The sequence below is a fragment of the Pelodiscus sinensis genome, chromosome 5, assembly GCF_052426305.1.
Source record: "Pelodiscus sinensis isolate ZL-2025 chromosome 5, ASM5242630v1, whole genome shotgun sequence".
Lineage (NCBI taxonomy): Eukaryota > Metazoa > Chordata > Testudines > Trionychidae > Pelodiscus > Pelodiscus sinensis.
Window position 1 is genome coordinate 130,686,559 of NC_143056.1, and position 20,811 is coordinate 130,707,369.

General features: G+C 47.5%; 1 protein-coding gene across 2 annotated transcripts; it reads left to right on the forward strand.

Moving 5' to 3' along the window:
- Nucleotides 1-637: 637 nt before the first annotated feature.
- LOC149524389 (platelet glycoprotein Ib alpha chain-like) lies at nt 638-14,922 on the forward strand. 2 transcript variants are annotated; one of them, XM_089778963.1, is made up of 3 exons: nt 641-970; nt 1,064-1,252; nt 9,083-14,921. In XM_089778963.1, the coding sequence occupies exon 3, from the start codon at nt 9,086-9,088 to the stop codon at nt 10,103-10,105; it is 1,020 nt and encodes a 339-aa protein (XP_089635089.1). In that variant the 5' UTR covers nt 641-970; nt 1,064-1,252; nt 9,083-9,085; the 3' UTR covers nt 10,106-14,921. The 2 variants fall into 2 exon arrangements, with proteins under 2 accessions (XP_089635090.1, XP_089635089.1); XM_089778964.1 differs by lacking the exon at nt 1,064-1,252 and having other exon boundaries at nt 638-970; nt 9,083-14,922.
- The last annotated feature ends 5,889 nt before the right edge of the window (nt 14,923-20,811 follow it).

The window sequence follows — 20,811 nt, forward strand, 5'->3', positions numbered from 1 at the left end:
TACTAATGATTATATTGCTTTTGCTTGTTAAAAGTTTCATATTTGATTGTTGTTGTAAAAGATGTAGTAATAGAAATAGCTTTTATGTTTGTACTAATTATGTAATGTTTAATGAAAATAAAGGTTTAGAAAGGTAATTGTGCTGTATGCACAAAAGGGGGGATTGTGGAGGCAGGAAAAGGGAATAAGGGAATTTGTGTGCAGCCATCTTGGTCTTGTTAACAAAAGAGCAAGAGTCAGGCTAAGTCTGTGGCCTGACAACACAAGATCTGTAATTAGACGCTGCCTTTGCCTCTTGCCTCCATAGGAAGATAAGGATAGAATGCTGATTCTGGCAGGACCTTGAGATAAGGAGCATCTGGGTGGAACTAAATAACTGTTAGCCATTGGTGTTTGTAATGGGAAGGAGACTAATTGTTATTGTTATTATATCTGAGAGACAGAATATAAACTGCTTCATAATTGCTTGTATTCGAAGCTCTGCCTCGGAAGGGGGGGGCCTCTCCTCCGTCCGAATCAGTTTTTCCCTTGCTGCAGCTCGTAATAAAACTGCCTCTGGCTACTTGTTGCTTAAAAACAACGCAGAGTGAAGGCTTGTTTTCTTCCACAGGAAATATAGAGGGGGAGTGGCAGAGGAAGTGGGAGAGAATAGCAGCAGGGGTATGTCTAGACCAGGGGTTCCCAAACTTTTTGACACGGGGACCAGTAAATCCATTCACAAACTTTTGGAGGACCAGTAATGTTCATTTGCATATTTGCATATTCATTAATCAAATTATGAATATTCAAATAAGTTGTTTCTGGTCCTCCCAAAAGCTCCAGTGCCAGCTTTAGCAAAGCTTTTGATATGGTCACCCACAATATTCTTGCCAGCAAGTTAAGGAGTATGGATTGGATAATGGACAGCTAACAGGAGAGTTTGGAGAGGGAGTTCTCCAGGTAAAAGAGGAGTAAAAACAGGACCCTTGTGGTAAGTGGCTGTCTGGAATGTGTGTTTGTGTGTGGGGGAGTTATTTGCTGTGTGCTGAGCTTCTGTTTGGTTTGTTTGTTTGTTTGTTTGAAGGAGCTTCTAAAAGGCTTGAAATCTTGAAGCCTCTGTTAATTGGCTGAGCCTCAGTCGAGGGGAGGGGCTACCAGAGCTATATAAGCCTGTGACTCAGCGACCAGGGAACTTGTGACCAGGCACAGCTAACAGGAGAGTTTGGAGAGGGAGTTCTCCAGGTAAAAGAGGAGTAAAAACAGGACACTTGTGGTAAGTGGCTGTCTGAAGTGTGTGTTTGTGTGGGGGGGGAGTTATTTGCTGTGTGCTGAGTTTTTGTTTGGTTTGTTTGTTTGTTTGTTTGAGCTTCTAAAAGGTTTGAAATCTAGAAGCCTCTGTCAATTGGCTGTGCCTCAGTCAGGGGGAGGGGCTACCAGAGCTATATAAGCCTGTGACTCAGTGACCAGGAACAACTAACAGGAGAGTTTGGAGGGGGAGGTTAGAGGGCATTAGTGACTTCTGACCTTCTTTAAACATAACTCTTAGAATAATCTATATTTCAGAGGTTTAAAAAGAATCCCAGTTTACACTTAAACTTATTCATTAGAAAAATGGAGACAGAAGCCCAGCAGCAGAGCGGGGGCTATCCTGTTTATTGCGTCGAGTGTAACATGTATGTTTACCTGCCCTGTGGGCAGGTGGCGTATGTGTGCACCCGTTGCAAAGAGCTCCTGACCCTCAGAGACCGAGTTCGGGCTTTGGAGGCCAGGGTGGCTGAACTGGAGGAGCTAAGGGAGGTAGAGAGCTATGTTGATGAGACTTTCCGGGACACTGTCGTACTGTCCCACCTCCAGTCTGAGAGCCCCAGTGCTCTTAAGGAGGATGAAAGTCTCAAGGGAACAGAGCATTCAATGGGAGCAGAGGGAAACCATCCCGTAGTTGGGACCCTCCTCCCAGAGGATGTTGCGGTATCCTCTCGCACTGAGGATACCTCTGAGGGGGAGGGAATGCCAGTTAGGAAGAGGCAGGTGTTAGTAGTGGGTGATTTGATCGTTAGAAACATAGATAGTTGGGTTTGTGATGACCAGGAGAACCGTATGGTCACTTGCCTGCCTGGTGCGAAGGTTGTGGATCTCTCAAGGCATCTAGATAGACTTATGTGTAGAGCTGGGAAGGAGCCGGTGGTCGTGGTACATGTTGGTACCAATGACGTAGGGAAGGGTAGGAGAGATGTCCTGGAGGCCAAATTTAGGCTGCTAGGAAAGAGACTGAAATCCAGGACTTCTATGGTGGCATTCTTGGAAATGCTTCCAGTTCCATGCGCAGGGTCAGGTAGGCAGGCAGAGCTTCAGAGTCTCAATGCGTGGATGAGACGATGGTGTAGGGAAGAGGTGTTTAGATTTATTAGGAACTGGGGACACTTTTGGGAGAGGGGGAGCCTATACAGGAAGGATGGGCTTCACCTAAACCAGGGTGGAACCAGACTGCTGGCACTAAACTTTAAAAAGGCCGTAGATCAGTTTTTAAACTAAGAGATGGGGGAAGACTGATTGATGTGGAGATGCACGTAAATCGGAGGGAGACTCCTCTTAGAGGAGAATCCATTGATAGAGATTCTCTAAGCTGTAGTCAGAAAGAGAGGAGGGGAGAGGGCAAACCATGGGCCAGAGCAGACAAACAACCGCATACAAAGGAATCCAATGCATCCGGGAAGGACAGACAAATAAGCAGTGGCAAATTTTTAAAGTGCTTGTACACAAATGCTAGGAGTCTGACTAATAAGATGGGTGAACTAGAGTACCTTGTATTAAATGAGGAGATTGATATAATAGGCATCACTGAAACCTGGTGGAATGAGGAAAATCTGTGGGACACAATCATACCAGGATATAAAATATATGGAAAGGATCGAGCAGGCCGGGTGGGTGGCAGAGTGGCACTGTATGTGAAAGATCATGTAGAGTCAAATAAAATAAAAATATTAAGTGAATCAACATGTTCCATAGAATTGCTATGGATAGTAATTCCATGCTCCAATAATAAGAAATTAGCAGTAGGGATATATTACCGACCACCTGACCAGGACAGCGATACTGACATTGAAATGCTGAGGGAGATTAGAGAGGCTATCAAAATAGAGAACTCTATAATAATGGGGGATTTTAATTACCCCCATACTGACTGGATAAATGTCACCTCAGGAAAAGAAGCAGAGAGAAAATTTCTCAATGGCTTAAATGACTGCTTCTTGGAGCAACTGGTGCAGGAACCCACAAGGGGAGAGGCAATTCTCGATTTAGTTCTGAGTGGACTACAGGATCAGGTCCAGGAAATAACCATTACAGGACTGCTTGGGAATAGTGACCATAATATAATATTCAACATTCCTGTGGTGGGAAGAACACCTCAGCAGTCCAGCACACTGGCATTTAATTTCAAAAAGGGGAATTACACAAAAATGAGGAGGTTAGTTAAACAGAAATTAAAAGGCACAGTGACTACAGCCAAATCCCTGAAAGCTGCATGGAAACTTTTTAAAGACACCATAATAGAGGCCCAACTTAAATGTATACCCCCCAAATTAAAAAACATAGCAAGAGACCTAAAAAAGTGTCACCATGGCTTAACCACCATGTAAATGAAGCAGTGAGGGACAAAAAGGGATCTTTCAAGAAGTGGAAGTCCAATCCTAGTGAGAGAAATAGAAAGGAACATAAACACTGTCAAATCAAGTGTAAAAATGTAATAAGAAAAGCAAAAAAAGATTTTTGAGGAACAGCTAGCCAAAAACTCAAAGAAATAACAATGTTTTTAAGTACATTAGAAGCAGGAAGCCTGCTAAAAAACCTGTGGGTCCCCTAGATGATCGAGCTATAAAAGGCGCAATCAAGGATGATAAAGCCATTGCGGAGAAACTAAATGATTCCTTTGCTTCAGTCTTCACGGCTGAGGACGTTGGGGAGATTCCCAAATCTGCACCGTCCTTTGTGGGTGATGAATCTGAGGGAACTGTCCTGGATTGAAGTGTCATTAGAGGAGGTTTTGGAACAAATAGAAAAACATAATGTTAACAAATCTCCGGGACTGGATGGCATTCATCCAAGGGTTCTAAATGGGAAATTGCTGAGCTATTATCTGTGGTTTGTAGCCTATCCTTTAAATCGGCTTCCGTACCCAATGACTGGAAGGTAGCCAACGTGACACCAATATTTAAAAAGGGCTCTAGAGGCAATCCTGGCAATTACAGACCGGTAAGTCTAACTTCAGTACCGGGCAAATTAGTCGAAACAATAGTAAAGAATAAAATTGTGAAGCATGTAGAGGAACATAATTTGTTAGACAAAAGTCAACATGGTTTCTGTAAAGGGAAATCCTGTCTTACTAATCTATTAGAGTTCTTTGAAGGGGTTAACAAACATGCGGATAAGGGGGATCCAGTAGATATAGTATACTTGGATTTTCAGAAAGCCTTTGACAAGGTCCCTCACCAAAGGCTCTTGTGTAATTTACACAGTCATGGGATAAGAGGGAAGGTCCTTTCTTGGATTGAGAACTGGTTAAAAGACAGGAAGCAAAGGGTAGGAATAAATGGTAAATTTTCAGATTGGAGAGGGGTAACTAGTGGTGTCCCCCAAGGGTCAGTCCTGGGACCAACCCTGTTCAACTTATTCATAAATTATCTGGAGAAAGGGGTAAGTAGTGAGGTAGTAAAGTTTGCAGATGATACAAAACTGTTTAGGATAGTCAAGACAGAAGCAGACTGAGGGACTCCAAGAAGATCTCACCAAACTGGGTGATTGGGCAACAAAATGGCAAATGAAATTTAATGTGGATAAATGTAAAGTAATTCACATTGGGGGGAAATAACCCCAACTATACGTACAGTATGATGGGGGCTAATTTGGCTACGACAAATCAGGAAAGAGATCTTGGAATTATCGTGGACAGTTCTCTGAAATTCCACGCAGTGTGAAGTGGTGGTCAAAAAGGAAAATAAGATGTTAGGAATTATTAGGAAAGGGATAGAAAATAAGACCCAGAACATCTTACTGCCCCTGTATAAAACTATGGTACGCCCACATCTTGAATACTGTGTACAGATGTGGTCTCCTCACCTCAAAAAAGATATTTTGGCCTTGGAAAGGGTTCAGAAAAGGGCAACTAAAATGATTAGGGGTTTGGAACGGGTCCCATATGAAGAGAGGTTAAAGCGACTGGGACTTTTCAGTTTAGAAAAGAGGAGACTTGGGGGGGGATATGATAGAGGTCAATAAAATCATGAGTGGGGTGGAGAGGGCGGATAAAGAAAAGTTATTTATTAGTTCCCTAAATAGAAGAACTAGAGGACACCAAATTAAATTAATGGGTAGCAGGTTTAAAACTAATAAAAGGAAGTTCTTCTTCACACAGCGTGTAGTCAACCTGTGGAACTCCTTGCCAGAGGAGGCTGTGAAGGCTAGGACTATAACAGAGTTTAAAGAGAAGCTAGATAATTTCATGGAGGTTAGGTCCATAAAAGGCTATTAGCCAGGGGATAAAATGGTGTCCTTGGCCTCTGTTTGTCAGAGGCTGGAGAGAGATGGCAGGAGACAAATTGCTTGATCATTGTCTTCGGTCCACCCTCTCTGGGGCACCTGGTGCTGGCCACTGTCGGCAGACAGGATACTGGGCTAGAAGGACCTTTGGTCTGACCCAGTACGGCCATTCTTATGACTGTAAGACAGACAGAAATCTGGTTAGACCAGGGTTTCCCAAACTTTTTACTTTAGTTGGAACCCTTTTTTTTCAATATTGCTTTTTGCAGCCCAAAAATATAAACACATAAAAAACAAACAGAAAATACCAGACATAGAACATATCTTGTATTTTCTCATTAGGTAAGTTGTATTATTACTAGATGTATCAGTTTGTAGTTTCGAACTGCCTGGCTGGTAAATGTGCTCAGGCTGCATGAGTGTGTCTACCAGCCAGACAGTTCGCAACTATGCAAGGGGTGTGTGTGTGGGGGGCACAATAGAATCCCCAGGCCGGACTAATTCATGCTTTGCGCTTTGCGGGAGGGAGGGGGAAACAGGGGGAACAGTGTCCCAAGATCTACATATGGCCAGGTCAGCCCCACTCCCCGCAGGCCGATTCATTCCTCCCCTGCTCCCCCCGCTGTGCCTCTGGCCAGCCCCACTTCCCCCAACCCCCTCCCGGGCAGCCAGGTCCCCCCCCTTGGTCAGCCCCGGTGCCCGCATCCAGCCCTCCTTCCGGTGGCCACTTCTTCTCTCTTCCTCCCCCCCCCCCCCCCATCTTCCCCGGCCAGCTCCCTGCCCCCAACCTTGCACCCCCCGGCAGCCCTGCTTCCACCGGCCCCCCAATCTCCCCAGCCTGCCCCGATTCCCCCGTCCAGTGCTGCTTCCGCTGGCTAGCTCTCCCCTCCTCCTCACCCCAGAATCCCCTGGCACCTGCACCTTCCCTTAGCCCTGCACCCTCCTGGTGTCTCCTCATTCCGTTACTGCCCCTGCCCCCTTTGCCCTCTCTTTCCCTGATACCCTCCCCCTCAGCACTCTCTGCCCCATCCCCTCCTGCCCCTCTGTGCCTTCACACATGACTTGCTCCAGCCTCACCTTTCTCACGTCCACCCCTTCTTTCAAGCCTTCTCCCAGCACCACCTCCTCCAGCCCCCAATGCCCTTCTCCTCTCCTCTCCCAGCATCACCTTGTCCCCCCTCCCACTGACACCGCCCCTTCTACCCTTTTCCTCGTTGTCTGCACTTGGCCCCCTGGCATTTGTGTCTCTCTCCTGCACCCTGTCCCTTGGTGCCTTCCCCTCCCAAGCCCCTTCTCCTTCCACTCCTCCCCCTCCGCGCAAGCCCGCCGCTGCCACTGCCGCTTCCACCCAAGCCCGTTCCCTACCTTCTGCCTTCCGCCTTCCACATTGCGGGGCCGGAGGCCACCGGAGCCAGCGTGGCCCCGCCACGTGCCTCCGAAGACTTTTAAAATCCCGGGCTGTGACGTCACGTCACAGCTGGGTGTCCTCCGCGCCCACGTGCAATGCCGCACATGGGCAGCAGCAGGCGGTGAGGAGGAGCCGCGTATGGTGGGTACGCTCTGGGGGCGGGGTGGAAGGATGCGCAGGGGGGCTGGCACAGGGGCCTGGGCCCGCTCCAGGCAGAGCTGGGGGAGAGACGCAGCTCCATGTATCGGTGGAGCAGGGCCCCCGGCTCTGTAACTCACCGGCACTTCCAGGTTCAGGGGCGCGGGGCCCAAACTGGCCTAAGGCTGGCCCTGCTGGCAGCCACCAGCCATGCTGAGGCCCGGTATTTTTTTCCTGCGGCCTGGTACTAGGCCGCGGCCCATAGTTTGGGAAATGCTGGTCTAGACTATATGGCTCCATCGATGGAGCCATGTAAACTAGTTGGCCTGACATAGTCAGTGAAGCGGGGATTTAAATAATCCCCACTTCATTAAAATAAAAATGGCCACCATGCTGTGCTGACAGTCAGCTGATCCGGCACAGCGCGGCAGTCTAGACGCGGATCGGTCAACAAGGGAAGCCTTTGTCGACCGCTCCTGTAAACCTCATTTCACAAGGCGTAAGGGAGTGGTCGACAAAGGCTTCCATTATCGACCGATCCGTGTCTAGACTGCCACTCTATGCTGGATCAGCTGACTGTCAGCACAGCGCGACGGCTATTTTTATTTTAATGAAGTGGGGATTATTTAAATCCCTGCTTCACTGACTATGTCGGGCCAACTAGTTTACATGGCTCTGTCGATGGAGCCATGTATCTAGACATACCCCAGGAGATCAGGTCCAGTCAGCCCCATATTCTCCCCTTCTTTGTGTGTTCTAAGACCTGGGGAGCCTGAGCCTCTTGCCTTTCAATATGTGCCAGGCTCATCACCCATTTATGAGAGCCAGACCCACGTCTAAGGATTAGCTATCTCCTCCAAGTGGAATCACACACAGGGCTGCAGCTACCAGACTGTGTGGGCTACTAACAGCCCTATGGGACATATGGCTTTACTAGAGGAACTGAGTGGCAAGGATGACAAAGGACAATCCCTTCCTGCCCCCATTTATCTCCTTGCCCAGACCCCAGTCACTCCTTCCATAGTTAATAATAATAACCCCCATAAGCTGCTGAGATGCTAAACTGAGAAGCTGTAGAGCTGGGATCCCCCACCCAGAGCCGGGACAAGGCTGCTTCTCCACTGGGTGATGGAGGCTGTTTATACTAATGAATCAGCACATTAGGAAAAGCTGCCCCCCAGAGCTAACTCTCAGTCCACAGCTAGGAGTGTGGGTGACACTGGTAAGTCCAGTAGAGAGCTCAAGTGAGTCCTGCTAAGCATCAGTGAGATGCAGCCATATCCTGGGTGGGGCAGCAATTTGAACAGGGAGCTTTGGGGGTGGGGTGGTTGTTGATACAGGGATGTGCTACCTCTGGAGTGGGCCACACGGGGCTGGATATACAGTGAGCACTCAGCCATTGCTGAAGGCACTCAATGCAAAATGCTTTAATCATTCTCCCCTCATGTAGCTGGCACTGGAGGAGCTGGTGGAAACAAGGCCAGGGGACACAGGCAGGTTGTGTCTGGAAGTTTTAACTACATGGGGGGGGGGGGGGCAAATGGTGACTCCTGGATGGCCCAGCTGCCCCTGATATAAGGAGAGTGGAAGATGATGAATTCGGTAGAAGGGTAATTACAGGGATTGATCCAAACCTTTTGAGGTTTGTCCAGCCTGGAGGTGTGAGGGAATCAATTCCTTGGAAGTAGTGCCAATGGCAGCTCTCTGACATTGTTGCAATATCATCTGGGTTAGTGTAGATGGTCCCCAGTATAGCCAGGCTGCAGGTGCTGGGACAGACTGCTCTGAGGAATTCATGTTATTAGAGCTAGGACCTGCTCAGGGAACACAGCTCTGGGTCCAGTACTAGCTGGGTTACTGTGGATGGGACCATTGTGGGCCCCAGGCAGGTACATCCTCCAGGAGTTGTCTCAGCACTCCAGCCTGAGGGGTCATAAGCCACAGTCAGTGTTCACATGGTTGCTGTAGTGTAGAAATGTCCTGTGATGTCTGTCCTGAGCCTGCTCTTGACCTCCCCTGCAGACCATGCCGTGCCCCACCCCAACCCTCCTTGCCCTCCTGAGCCTGCTCTCCGTGGCTGGCGCTGTGGGTCTCGGGGAGCTGTGCCCGTCTGGGATTAATAAGATCAAGGACCGACTGGAGGTCAACTGCTCCGGGCAAGGGCACAGGGAAGTGCCTCTTCCCCTGCCCAAGAACACCAGCATCCTCCTGCTCAGCAAAAACCTCCTTTCATCCGTCTCCACTGCCTCCTTCCAGCACCTCCCTGAGCTGATTGACCTGGACCTGTCATACAACGGGCTGAGCGCACTGCAAACTGGGACCCCCATGCCTTTGCTGCAGGAGCTAGTCCTGTCCCACAATGCGCTGGAGCTGCTGCCCTCACTACGGGGCCTGCCTGCTCTCACCCACCTGGCCCTGGCTCACAACAATATTACACAGCTGGCGCCAGGGCACTTCCGGGATGTGAAGCAGCTGAAGGAACTGAATCTACGGGGGAACCGGCTGCAGACACTGCCAGAAGAGATCTTTGAGGGCCTGGCTAAATTGCAGGACCTGGATCTGTCCGATAACACCCTGGAGGAGCTGCCACAGGGGCTGTTGGCTGGGCTGGAACTGGAGACGCTGCGACTGTCAGGAAACCAGCTTCGCACTCTGCCCAGTGGCTTCTTCCCAGAGGAGCACATGTTCCCCTATGTCTTCCTGGCAGGGAATCCCTGGCGCTGTGACTGTGACCTGGCCTATCTGCAGGGCTGGATCTCTGACAATGACTTCAGTGTCTACAGGCAGGAGCAGCGGGCAGATGGGCTGCTGACTGAGAACGATCCCCGCAGCCCTGTGTGCGATACGCCCGATAAATACAGAGGGAGCCCCGTCCTCGACTTCCAGCAGACCTGCAGACAAGCAGGGGACGTGGACACCAATGGGGAATTGGAAGAGCTTGAAGATTTGAATAAGGCTGTGTCCTCCAGTACTGTCCCCTCCACCACCTTGCTCCTGTGCCTGCCACTACTGCTCCCTCCGTCACTCTGCCCCAACCACTTCTGAGCACCCCACTATAGTCCCCTCCACCATCCTGCACCCAACTACACCGAAGGAGCCCCGTCCTTGATTTCTAGAGTATCTGCAGCCTAGAGATGCAAGTGCCTAGTCGATTACCCGATAAGCAAATGCTTATTGAATTGTTGAATAGTGACTCGACAACTCCCTCCCTCCCCGCCTCCCGGAAAAGAAAGCTTCTCTGTCTACTCCCCACTCTGCTCAGCCTGCAAATCACTTGCCCTAAGGATAGATTAAAGCTGGCATCCCCTAGAGAGGAATGCCTCCATGTCACACTCCCTGGTGCCCTGAGCCAGCCAGTCTCCCACCTGGGGCCAAATGGAAGCTGAGGGCAATGCCCCCTATGGGGGAAAAATCATTCAAATGCACCACTAAACTGTGGAGCACTTTTGGTTTTGTATTTCTGGTGTAACTAAAGGTGTGTCTACACTGCCGGGGTTATCTTGAAATAAGCTATGCAAATTGAGCTACATCAATTGCATAGCTTATTTCAAAATACTTTATTTCGAAATAGAGTGTCTACACAGCACTTACTTTGAAACAGAACACTTTCTCTGACTTCCCTTATTCCTCATACAATGAGGGTTACAGAAGTTGGAGTAAGAAGTCCTCCAGCTTGATAATATTTTGACACTATTTCGAAATAACTGTCCGCTGTATAGATGCGGACTAAGTTATTTCAGAATAGTGCTAGTTATTCTGAAATAGTGTTGCAGAGTAGACTTACTCTAACACACACACAAAATAATCCAAACCCCATTTCATATCGGGAGAGCTCAGCCCAGGGTGAATTTTCAAAGAGTCTTAAAGAGAAGTCACAGATGGTTTTGTGAGGAGTGTAATGTTTCAGAGACAGAGCAAACTACAATCCAAGGCTGTCTACTTTGACAAGATTTTGCACAAAAGCACTTGCTTTTGCGCAAAATCTTGCTTACCTGTCCGAGTATTTGCACAAGAACACTGACGTTCTAATTTGTGAAATCAGCGCTTCTTGAGCAACTACTCTGACGCTCCCACTCAGGGATGAGTCCTCTTGCGCAAGAGGCCAGTATAGACAGGTAACATCAATTTCTTGTGCAAGAAAGCCCGATGGCTAAAATGACCATCGGAGTTTTCTTGCGCAAGAGAGCATCTACACTGGCACAGATGCTTTTGTGCAAAAGCAAATATTTTGCGCAAAGGCACATGCCAGTATAGATGCTCTCTTGCGCAAATACTCTAACGCAAGAGTTTTTGCGTTAAAAAGTATTTGCACAAAATCATGCCAGTGTAGACATTGCCCCTATGTTTAAGGGGTTTTGCTGTATGGTAGGGTAATCAGTGATACAGTTTAGCAGCCAACCACACATCCTTCTTTGAAAGAAAAGAAACCATGTAATATGAGAAGGGGAGATCAAATCAAAAAATTTGCAACAAAAGTCTTTTCTGACATTAAATAAAAATGGAGACCCAAGACCGGGGGGGTCAGCCCCAGGGCAGGCATGCCCTGGTTTCCCTGGGGGGGGGGGGGGGAGAGATATGCAGGGGACTCTCTGCCTCCACTGGCACCCCACTCCCCAGCCCCCACTCCATAGCCACAGAATGCTGTCCCCACTCCCCTGTCCCTAGCTACAGAACTCTGTCCCCATTCCCGTCCCCACTCCCTGAACTCTGTCCCCACTGGCACCCTGTCCCCTGCTGCAGAACCCTGTCCTCTGCCCTCCCAGCACCCTGTTCCCTCTCCCCTACCCCCAGCCGCAGAACTCTGTCCCCACAAAATGTATAATTATAAATGTTTCATTTTAGATTTAAATAGCATGAATAAAAGACCATTTATTTCATAACTATAAACACGATTTTAATTGTATGTATTGCATAATTTAAAAATAAACTGTTTATCAGAGTGTGTAAGTAACAGCTGGGGATAGCAAGTGATGGACAGGAGGAGAATAGAGAGGGCGGGGCTTCAAGGAAGGGGTGGGGCAGTAGATCTTCGCCTGTTCTGAGATTTAAAAAGTGATCTTGGGTGTAAAAAGGTTGGACCACTGGTCTAACATATGACAGGTCTCTGGTTTGAAATAAAGCAGAGATTATACATTTTCTTTTATCTCTTTTCCAGTGGGTCTTGTTTAAAATGTAGTCTAGTATTTAATGTTTCCCCAGCTAATTAAATACAAATCACATTTACATATGGGAAGTATCATGACTATCCTAAATGGATGGACAACATGTTAGTCCCTCTTGCTCAGTTCATGGTTTTTATGGTGGTGTGGATAAATCCCTGTAATATTATATTTTGTATTAAGATCTTGTCCTTTTAGATACATCTTTGTTATGTGTTCTTATAGAATCTCTAACATTTCTCCTATAACTTTGTATTAAGATATATAGATCTTGTAAGGAAAAAAAATGTCTTTTGAGCTCTCCCCTTTCCTTGATTGCCCTGTTTGAAATGACTGAGGTGTGAATGGAGAATGAAAGGTGAGCACCTCCAGCAGCAGTTGCAAGGGTGGAGAAGGTCTGGGAGCCGGAGCCAGATCCAAGACAATACCTGCAAAGTGAGCTCATTAAGAAGACTGGACATACAGATGCCTTGGAAGTCAAGCAGCAAGTGCCTGCCCTTGGAAGAACTCTCTTTGAAGCAGCATTAAGAAAGGCCAGTTGATGACTAATTGGCTGCATGAGAGGGATAAATAGGAGGCATCTTGCAGAGGGACCCCAGGTTTTCGTCTTGTCAACATGGGAGCATCCATCCGGATCTGCAGAAGCCCGGCTCCACCCCCTCCCCCATCTAACTCACCTGGCCAGTGCAGTTAGGGGGAGCAACTTTTGGTAACAACAAGATGGAGTGTGTTTGTGTGTGTGTGAGTGCATGAGTGTGATGTATCATATGCATATGATACAAGTATTGATTATTCTATGTGTGATAAATAAATGTGGTGTGTTGCCTTATCCCTCTGAAAAAGATCCCGAATACTTCTTTTAAGTACAACAGTAGTTGGTAGCAAGATGAATTATTCTGATGGGCGACTGTAGATAATATGTCCTGGTTGTGTTCCCACAGTAACATTCACAGATGATCATCATCTCTCATCTTCGGTAGGAATAAACTTCTACCATTTAGACCTGGACTTGGAAACCAAGCCTTTAATATCAGGAAGCACAAGTTTACAATTTATATAAGATTCAGTAATCCTTCAATTTAGTGTCACAATAACAGAAATTGCTTTATCCTTGTAGTTCACCTAGCACAGAAATGAATCTTTACATATAAAGAAGTTGTTAGATCTCTATTCAGAGTCAGTATTTACTGCTTTAGTATTTGTATATTTGCTGAGCCAAGCAGCTCCATTTGGCCACTAAGAATGTTATTATCAGGGACTACCACTGAATTTGATCAGTAGGGAAAGTATTATCATTGTTTGATCTGTGCCACAGCTGCAGCTTGGATTATCTCAAAGACTCCAACAGTGGTGGTTGTCTGCAGATAGGCCTTGCCCAGTCCAGAATCAGATAAGAAGAATCCAGTGGTGATGTGGCAGGTCATAGGCAAGCAGTAGAGTCTGTGATGAGGAACTGATTGGTTCCAAACAATACTCCACAGAGACTCCACTGTCATGTTCATGGCAGTGAAGTGGCCAGTTTTGGTTGGATATATTCCTGGAGTTTTCATTTTATGATAATTTTTAAAGATTAATCTTTAATTCCTGAAAACTCCAGGGCAACCCAGAGGAAGGGGGGGTTGGCATCCCTCCACGGCAGCCTCGATCACAGTGTCATGACGAAAGTTAAGCAAGGCCAAGCTTGGGTTAGCAGGTACCTTCCTAAGCTGCTTGCCAATATTAATCTGATGTAAGGATGAGCGATGTGGCTTAGATCTATAAATCATGGAAGATGAGTTGGTTGGAGAGTTTCAGAAATGATACACATGGCTGAATTGAGTTGTATGTCAACAAGTTTGATGTATTAAAGATATATGAGATTTGTTTGGTTTTTTTATTTCTTTGGTTCTGATACAATATGAATCTCAGTAGAAACAATATGTTGTCAGATCCCTTCCCATCAAGTAGAATGGAGAAGTCAATCCTGCGGTGTTAATGTTCTATAGCATGTAGGGAATATGTTGTAAAAGTAATGAGTAGAAGCCATCTTTTGGGCATGTTATAAAGGTACCTGATGTTGGATGGGTTTTTACAGCTCTGCCCCGTCATGACCAATGCAGGCTAATCAATGGAGGGAAGTGAGCAACTGTCCCAGGGCTCAGCAATTCAAAGGGGCCTATGGCTTCCAGCTACCACCATTATTGTGATATCAGGAATGGCCAGGTCCCCGGCCCCTTTAAATCACTTCCAGAACCCCACTTGTCACACTGCTGACCGTTGGGCAGTGCGTTCCAGATGGCACTGGTGCGGGGAGGAATGACACAATCTGGGTGGCACTGAGGGCTGGATGCCCCAGTCCTGCCCTGTCCGATTCCCTGACACTTCCGGAACCAAGGAGCTGGGCTCCCCATCCCTTGGCCAGGGGCCCAGTGAGACAGTTGACTCTCCTGTGGCCAGGAAAAGGTGTGTGACTTGCTAAGATCATTGTCATTTGCAGGTGAGGAGCAGCCAAGATCTGGCTGGTTCCTGGGGGATGAGGGTGCTGGATAGCACAAAGATGTCCCTGTCATGGAGTCACAAGCCATATCCCACCAACTTTCCTTGTGCCAACCCTGTATGCAGCTGTAACCCCCAGGGAGATTACTTAGATTTCCGGGGCCTTGTCTGCTGGCAGCTCAGGGAGAGGCACTCTGAGTTTGCCTTGGCTCCCCCTCCCTACCAGGGCCAGAGTCTGCCCAGCAACCCATAGGAAATGAGATGCTCCTCCCAGGAGGGGGAAGGAGAGGCCATTGTTGAGGGGAGTCTGGAGCCAGCCAGGGCAAGGGGAGGGCTGGCTGTGTGAGAGCTAGTAAGCCCCAGGCCTGCATGCAGGGTTCCCCCTGAAAACTAGCCTCTAGGGACCTGAAGGCAGGATCCCTCAGCTGGGTTTTATGTCTCCACTGTTGATTCCCAGTTTGTGGAGTTTGCTGGGAGGCTTCCCCAGCCAGGCTGAGTTGGCTCTCAGGCTCCCTGGGTGAGACCAGTCACATGGTCAGCTGGGCTTGATCTGCCAGTTCAGGGCTGCTGCCTGCTGTGTGGGTCTGAATGCTGGGATAGGAGGTTATAGTTTGAATTTTGGTGCAGCTGTGTGGCCTGTACCTTGAGCCTTACACCCCTTCGCAGTGAGGGGAAATTCTGGGACTGAAGCAGCCTGACTCCTGCCTGAAGAAGATCCCTGCCAGAAGAGAGCAGCCCCTCTGCAGAGACTGAGTCATCTCTCAACCTGAGGCTCATTCATGGAGTGTGTGAGTGCACCAATTTTTAGCTAGTAAGTCAGGGAATTTGTTTGGGGATTTTATTACCTGAAGCATATTTAAACCTGTGGAGGGATGTGCTGCCTTCTCCCATTTGAGAGTCCTTTGGGCTGTACTGGACCTAATCAGCCCCACATAGCAGGCAGCAGCCCTGAACTCACCGCTAGAGCAGAGCTGACCATGCGGTGACTGGTCTCACCCAGGGAGCCGGAGAGCCAACTCAGCCTGGCTGGAGAAACCTCCCAGCAAACTCCACAAACTGGGAATCAACAGTGGAGACATAAAACCCAGCTGCCTTCAGGTCCCTAGAGGCTAGTTCTCAGGGGGAACCCTGCATGCAGGCCTGGGGCTTACTAGCTCACACACAGCCAGCCCTCCCCTTGCCCTGGCTGGGTCCAGACTCCTCAAACAATGGCTCCTCTTTCCCCTCCTCAACTCCCTGGGAGGGGCATCTCATTTCCTATGGGTTGCCGAGCAGACTCTGGCCCTGGGAGGGAGGGGGAGCCAAGGCAAACTCAGAGTGCCTCTCCCTGAGCTGCCAGCAGACAAGGCCCCGGGAATCTAAGTAATCTCCTTGGGGGTTACACAGCCATCTGAAATAGGCTGTCCATTGATCTGTGCAAAGAAATGGGCCTCAAGACCAGCACCCAGCCTGAGAACTGATTGCACAGATGAATATTTTGCTATTGGGATGTGTGCTGCAGAGCCTGGATAGTGCAGCGGGTAGTACATCTGACTTTTACTGTCAGGCCTGTGCGTTTGAGCACCCACCTCACTCTCAGTGAGATGTACCTTTTATTTATTTTGTGTAAGCAAATACAAGCTCATTCTCAGAAATGGAATTGGCATTTTTTTTATTCCACATACTGCAGAGCTGTTTCCTATCTTTTTCGCTAGGGATTATTCTTTGACTAGCCCTCCAAATTCTTTTTTTGGCCTCCCTAATTTTTACATTCTATTTGCCAGAGTTTTTGCTCTTTTCTATTTCCCTTAACGGGCTTTAACTTCCACTTTTTAAAGGATGCTTTTTTGCCTCTCCCTGTCCAAGAGAAGGAACATCCTGCAATCCTGCCAATGAGTCAGACAGTGGTGGCCCATGGCTGGACCAGTTTTAATTTCTGACCAGTGACACTCCTTGGTTTTTAACTGTGGGGCCATTAATCATGGGACCAACAATCGGATGGAATTATTTGCTACTCATGTTATTAGGCCCTAGAAAATTAGGCTTAGTGCAGTTATGCTAAAGCAGATGTAACAAAGGTTTCTGGGTAGTCCCTGGACAGAACTGGAGATAAGTTCAAGCAGAGATGAACCCTACAAGCTTGCTCAAGTTGCAAAATGAGATAAGTAAGAAGCTGCATTTTTGTACCTGCTGTGATGAGGAACAGTTTGTTTTGAGAACTGATAAGGAGACTCCCTGTTTCTGCTCTCCCCCTGTTTGTTCCAAACTCCCTGTTTATGTTCTCCTTTGGCCATAACAAACTGTCTCCTTGTTGCCCAGTACCTGTCTTTTGGGCTGATAAGAAATTGCTGATGCATTATGAATTGCTTAAGGCCATGATGTATAGTTGGCCAGGTATGCATGGATACTAAAAGTTTCTAACCGATAAAGGAGGGTGGGTTGCTTGGGCAAATAGTCTATGACGTGACAGAACTGTCTATATAAACCTATCCATTAATGAAATCGTGGCTGGTTCTCTTTGGAGACGGGCAGCTCTCTATTGTTGTGTGCACCATTCAATAAAGAGCTTGTGATTGGATCTTGCTGGTGTTGCCTGTCTCTTTGCGGTCAGACAACGAACAGAGGCCGGCCGGGTTCGAGTTCCCGACAATGTCGTAGCGTGTCTGACATGTTGGTGGGGGGGGGCAGGTGTTGCAGTCTGTGACTTTCCAAGACAGAATAAAGGGGCATTTCAGCAGTAGCTCGGGGAGGCAGCTGCCCCTGAATAGCCCCAGACTAAGGGGAGTAAAGTAGCCCTTAGAAATAACTGCTACGCTTCCCCCCCCCCCAACTGCCATAACTGCCTCAATGGAAGGACCCATTCTCACTGATTCGGTGGGGGAAGGGGGCATTAGACACAATTCCCAAATCTGGTGTTTTAGTAAAATGTCCCCCTTCATTAAGAGAGGGGGGGAAAAAAAGGCTTTACAGTGACCAGGAAACAAAAATGAAACTTCAAAGCTGAGCACTTATAACACCCTCTTCCCCCCTCTATTACCAAGTGGTTTATCCCATCAGCTGGCTGCTCCCAATCTCTCCCCCCCCCCCCCCCCCCCGAAGTAACCATTTCTCTGGATAGGGAAATTGTTAAAATATGCGGGAGGGGGGTGTTTAATTTGGGTAATTCTTTTTCCTGTAATTTTAGAATTAAAAAACCCTCCCATCACATTATCTGGGGGATAAAAATCCTGAGCCTCAGGATAATCCCCCCCACCACCCCATGAATGGTTTTTCCAAGCCCAGAGTGGCAGTTGGTTGTTCCCCCTTCCCCTCAGACAGGGAGGGGGAGGGGCAGCAACGCCCTCAGCAGTGGCTGCCTCTGGGGCACAAATCCCACCCCACACACACTAGGGGAAGGGGGGGCCATGGGGCTGAGGTTCCACATCAAAGCGCAGGCCCTGTGGCTGGGGGCCATGCTGGGGAGGGGGCTACGCTGGAGACTGGCAGCGCAAGGGTGGGCTGACATGTCCTACTTTAGCCCTTCCCTGTGCCTGGAGCAGCTGGGAGGTGTCTGGCCTGTATAGGGGCAGGGCTGGTTATCTGTCCTAAGGCAACTTTGGCAAGGTTTTTAGCCAATCTTGCGTTATCTATAGTAGATACTGTGCCTTGGCCGGTACCAAGACCGCCCAGCACTTTACCTGCTAGATCACGTCTGCCTCGAATACGAGATGTTTTGGAGGAGGCAATCTGTAACAACCACATTTCCCACCCATCCATCAGAGGTTTTACAAACTTTTGACAGGATGGTTTTATACTAACGGTTGTAACTTGCAAGGGTACATGTATCCATTTTATTTGATATTTTGGCTCAATCAACACTTGTCTGGCAATGTTAGTTTTTATTACGTATGGACCCATCTCATACTCCTGGGGAGGTTCTGCTACCAGCATTTTGACACAATATTTTATGCCAAAAATACTCGATACCGCCCAGGTGCCAGATTCTGTGATGTTTGCAACGAAATAGCCCACACAGACAAATGTCGCAGGTTGTGGATTCTCCTCACAACTAGGGCACCTTTCATAATGGTGCAATACCTCAGACCTTGAATTTTTGTCACAGCCTAGGAAGATGTTTGTAACCACTCCACTGGGGGATGTCACTACTGCTGGAAAGTTGTTTGTGACATTATGGCCATGATATAATTTTATAACCCATGTCACTTGATTTTGCCCCTTTCTGATTATTGGAGTGTACAGCATGTCCATGTAAATACAAGCAGGTCCTGACCAACCAGACAGTATTTTTGTACAAGCGGTCAGACACCTAGTTGTCCTGTTGTCGGCACATAAATTTTCGCCTGTAAAAGCCCATCAGCACCTTCCCCTCTTAGTATAAACCGTGGCATTTAACCAACCTGAGACATTAATTTCAAGCCACTTGGTCGTATCATAGTGCTTGACAAAATAGGCTATAACGTTACCCTCACTCTCATCTCAGATTTCTAGGTGACAACGCCTATGGTCCTGAATAACCCTGAGAGTGATACGTTGGGGAGCGTACACCAGTATCACTGGTACTCTATCTTGCCATCTTTCATCATTTGGTTGAAAGTTAAAGGTCTCGATGCGTTTTATGTTAAAGAAGGGATTTGCAGATGACATTTCTGTCCAAACATAACGATCTAAAGGAGACTCATCTTGGGCAGTTGTCTTGATATTCCAATATTTTAAAGGAATATCCCCAGTACGACATCTCCACACCTCATCTTACCCTAATACCAATGCCTCAGTGTAAGGTTTATCACTGCCTAATATAACGGTCCATGAACTGGCTAATGCTAATATTTCATAATACATGATACAATACTGCTGCCTAACTTCCATTGTTGTTTCGCCCTGCAAAACATAACAAGATACTGAGTTAGTAGTTTTCTTTGATAGTTTGATGTTTTACCCCTCCTAGCTATCTATGGGCTCTCCTATTTACTTCCCCTTCCACTCTTTTAATTGACTGGAGTGGAACCATTTTACAATCTTCTGGTTCTTTTTAGTTGGAATTTCTATTTGGTACACAGTTGGGCCTGCCTTGTTGATGATGTAACAAGGTCCCATCCATCTTGGACTTAACGGGTGGCTCTTTTCACTGAAGTGTCGGTACAGGACTTTATCTCTGACACTCCATTCATGAAATTTAAGTTCTTCCGCCAGTCTTCTATCCATCTTCTGCATGTTGCTGTTTAATGTGACAGCCACTGACTGTTGGATGTTATACAGCATTTCTAATAACTGCCTCAGATATTCTGCTATTTTTCTTCGAGGATGAAAACCTTCGGGTGGCATCCCTCCTTCGACCCACCAAATCTCAGGTGTTTTCATTGGCCTGCAGAAGAGAACTTCGTAGGGCGTATAACTGTGTGACCCTACCGTTGATCTTATAGCCATCAGAATAAGTGGGAGATGTATATCCCACTGCTTTCTGGAGGCTTCTACAGCCTTTCTTAAAGCAGTTTTCAGGACACGGTTGGAACGCTTCACCAGTCCCGACGACTGTGGATGTCCTGCAATATGAAAACGCTGCTTAACTCCTAGCGCGACACATAGTTGTTTTATGATTTCAGCTGTGAAATATGACCCTTGGTCACTATCTACGACTGATGGTAAATCGTATCTTGAGAATATTTCGTTCAACAACACACGAGCCGTTGTTTTGGCCGTGCAGTTTCTTGTGGAGATGGCCTCAGTCCACGTGGTGAAAGGATCAATGATCACCAAGCAATATTCGTTTCCCTTTCCTGTGCTTGGTAAAGGTCCGATGAAATCAATTTGTAATCTTCTCCAAGGTCCATCAATAGACTGATGTTTCATTGGAATCTGATTATTAACAGGTTTGGGATTGTTTTGAGCACACCTTAAACAACTGTTAATATAATGTTCAGTATCTGCTGTCATCTGAGGCCACCAAGCCACTGATTTAATACGGGAGATGGTCTTCTCCAGGCCAAAATGACCCTGTGCATGCACTAGTTGGATTAAGTCAGGTCTTAAAACAGTTGGCATCACTAGAAGGGGTATTCCTATGTTTTGGCCATCAATGACTTCTTGAGCCATTATGGGTCCTTGTAGATTTCTCTCGATTACAAAGTTCTTACGTTGCTT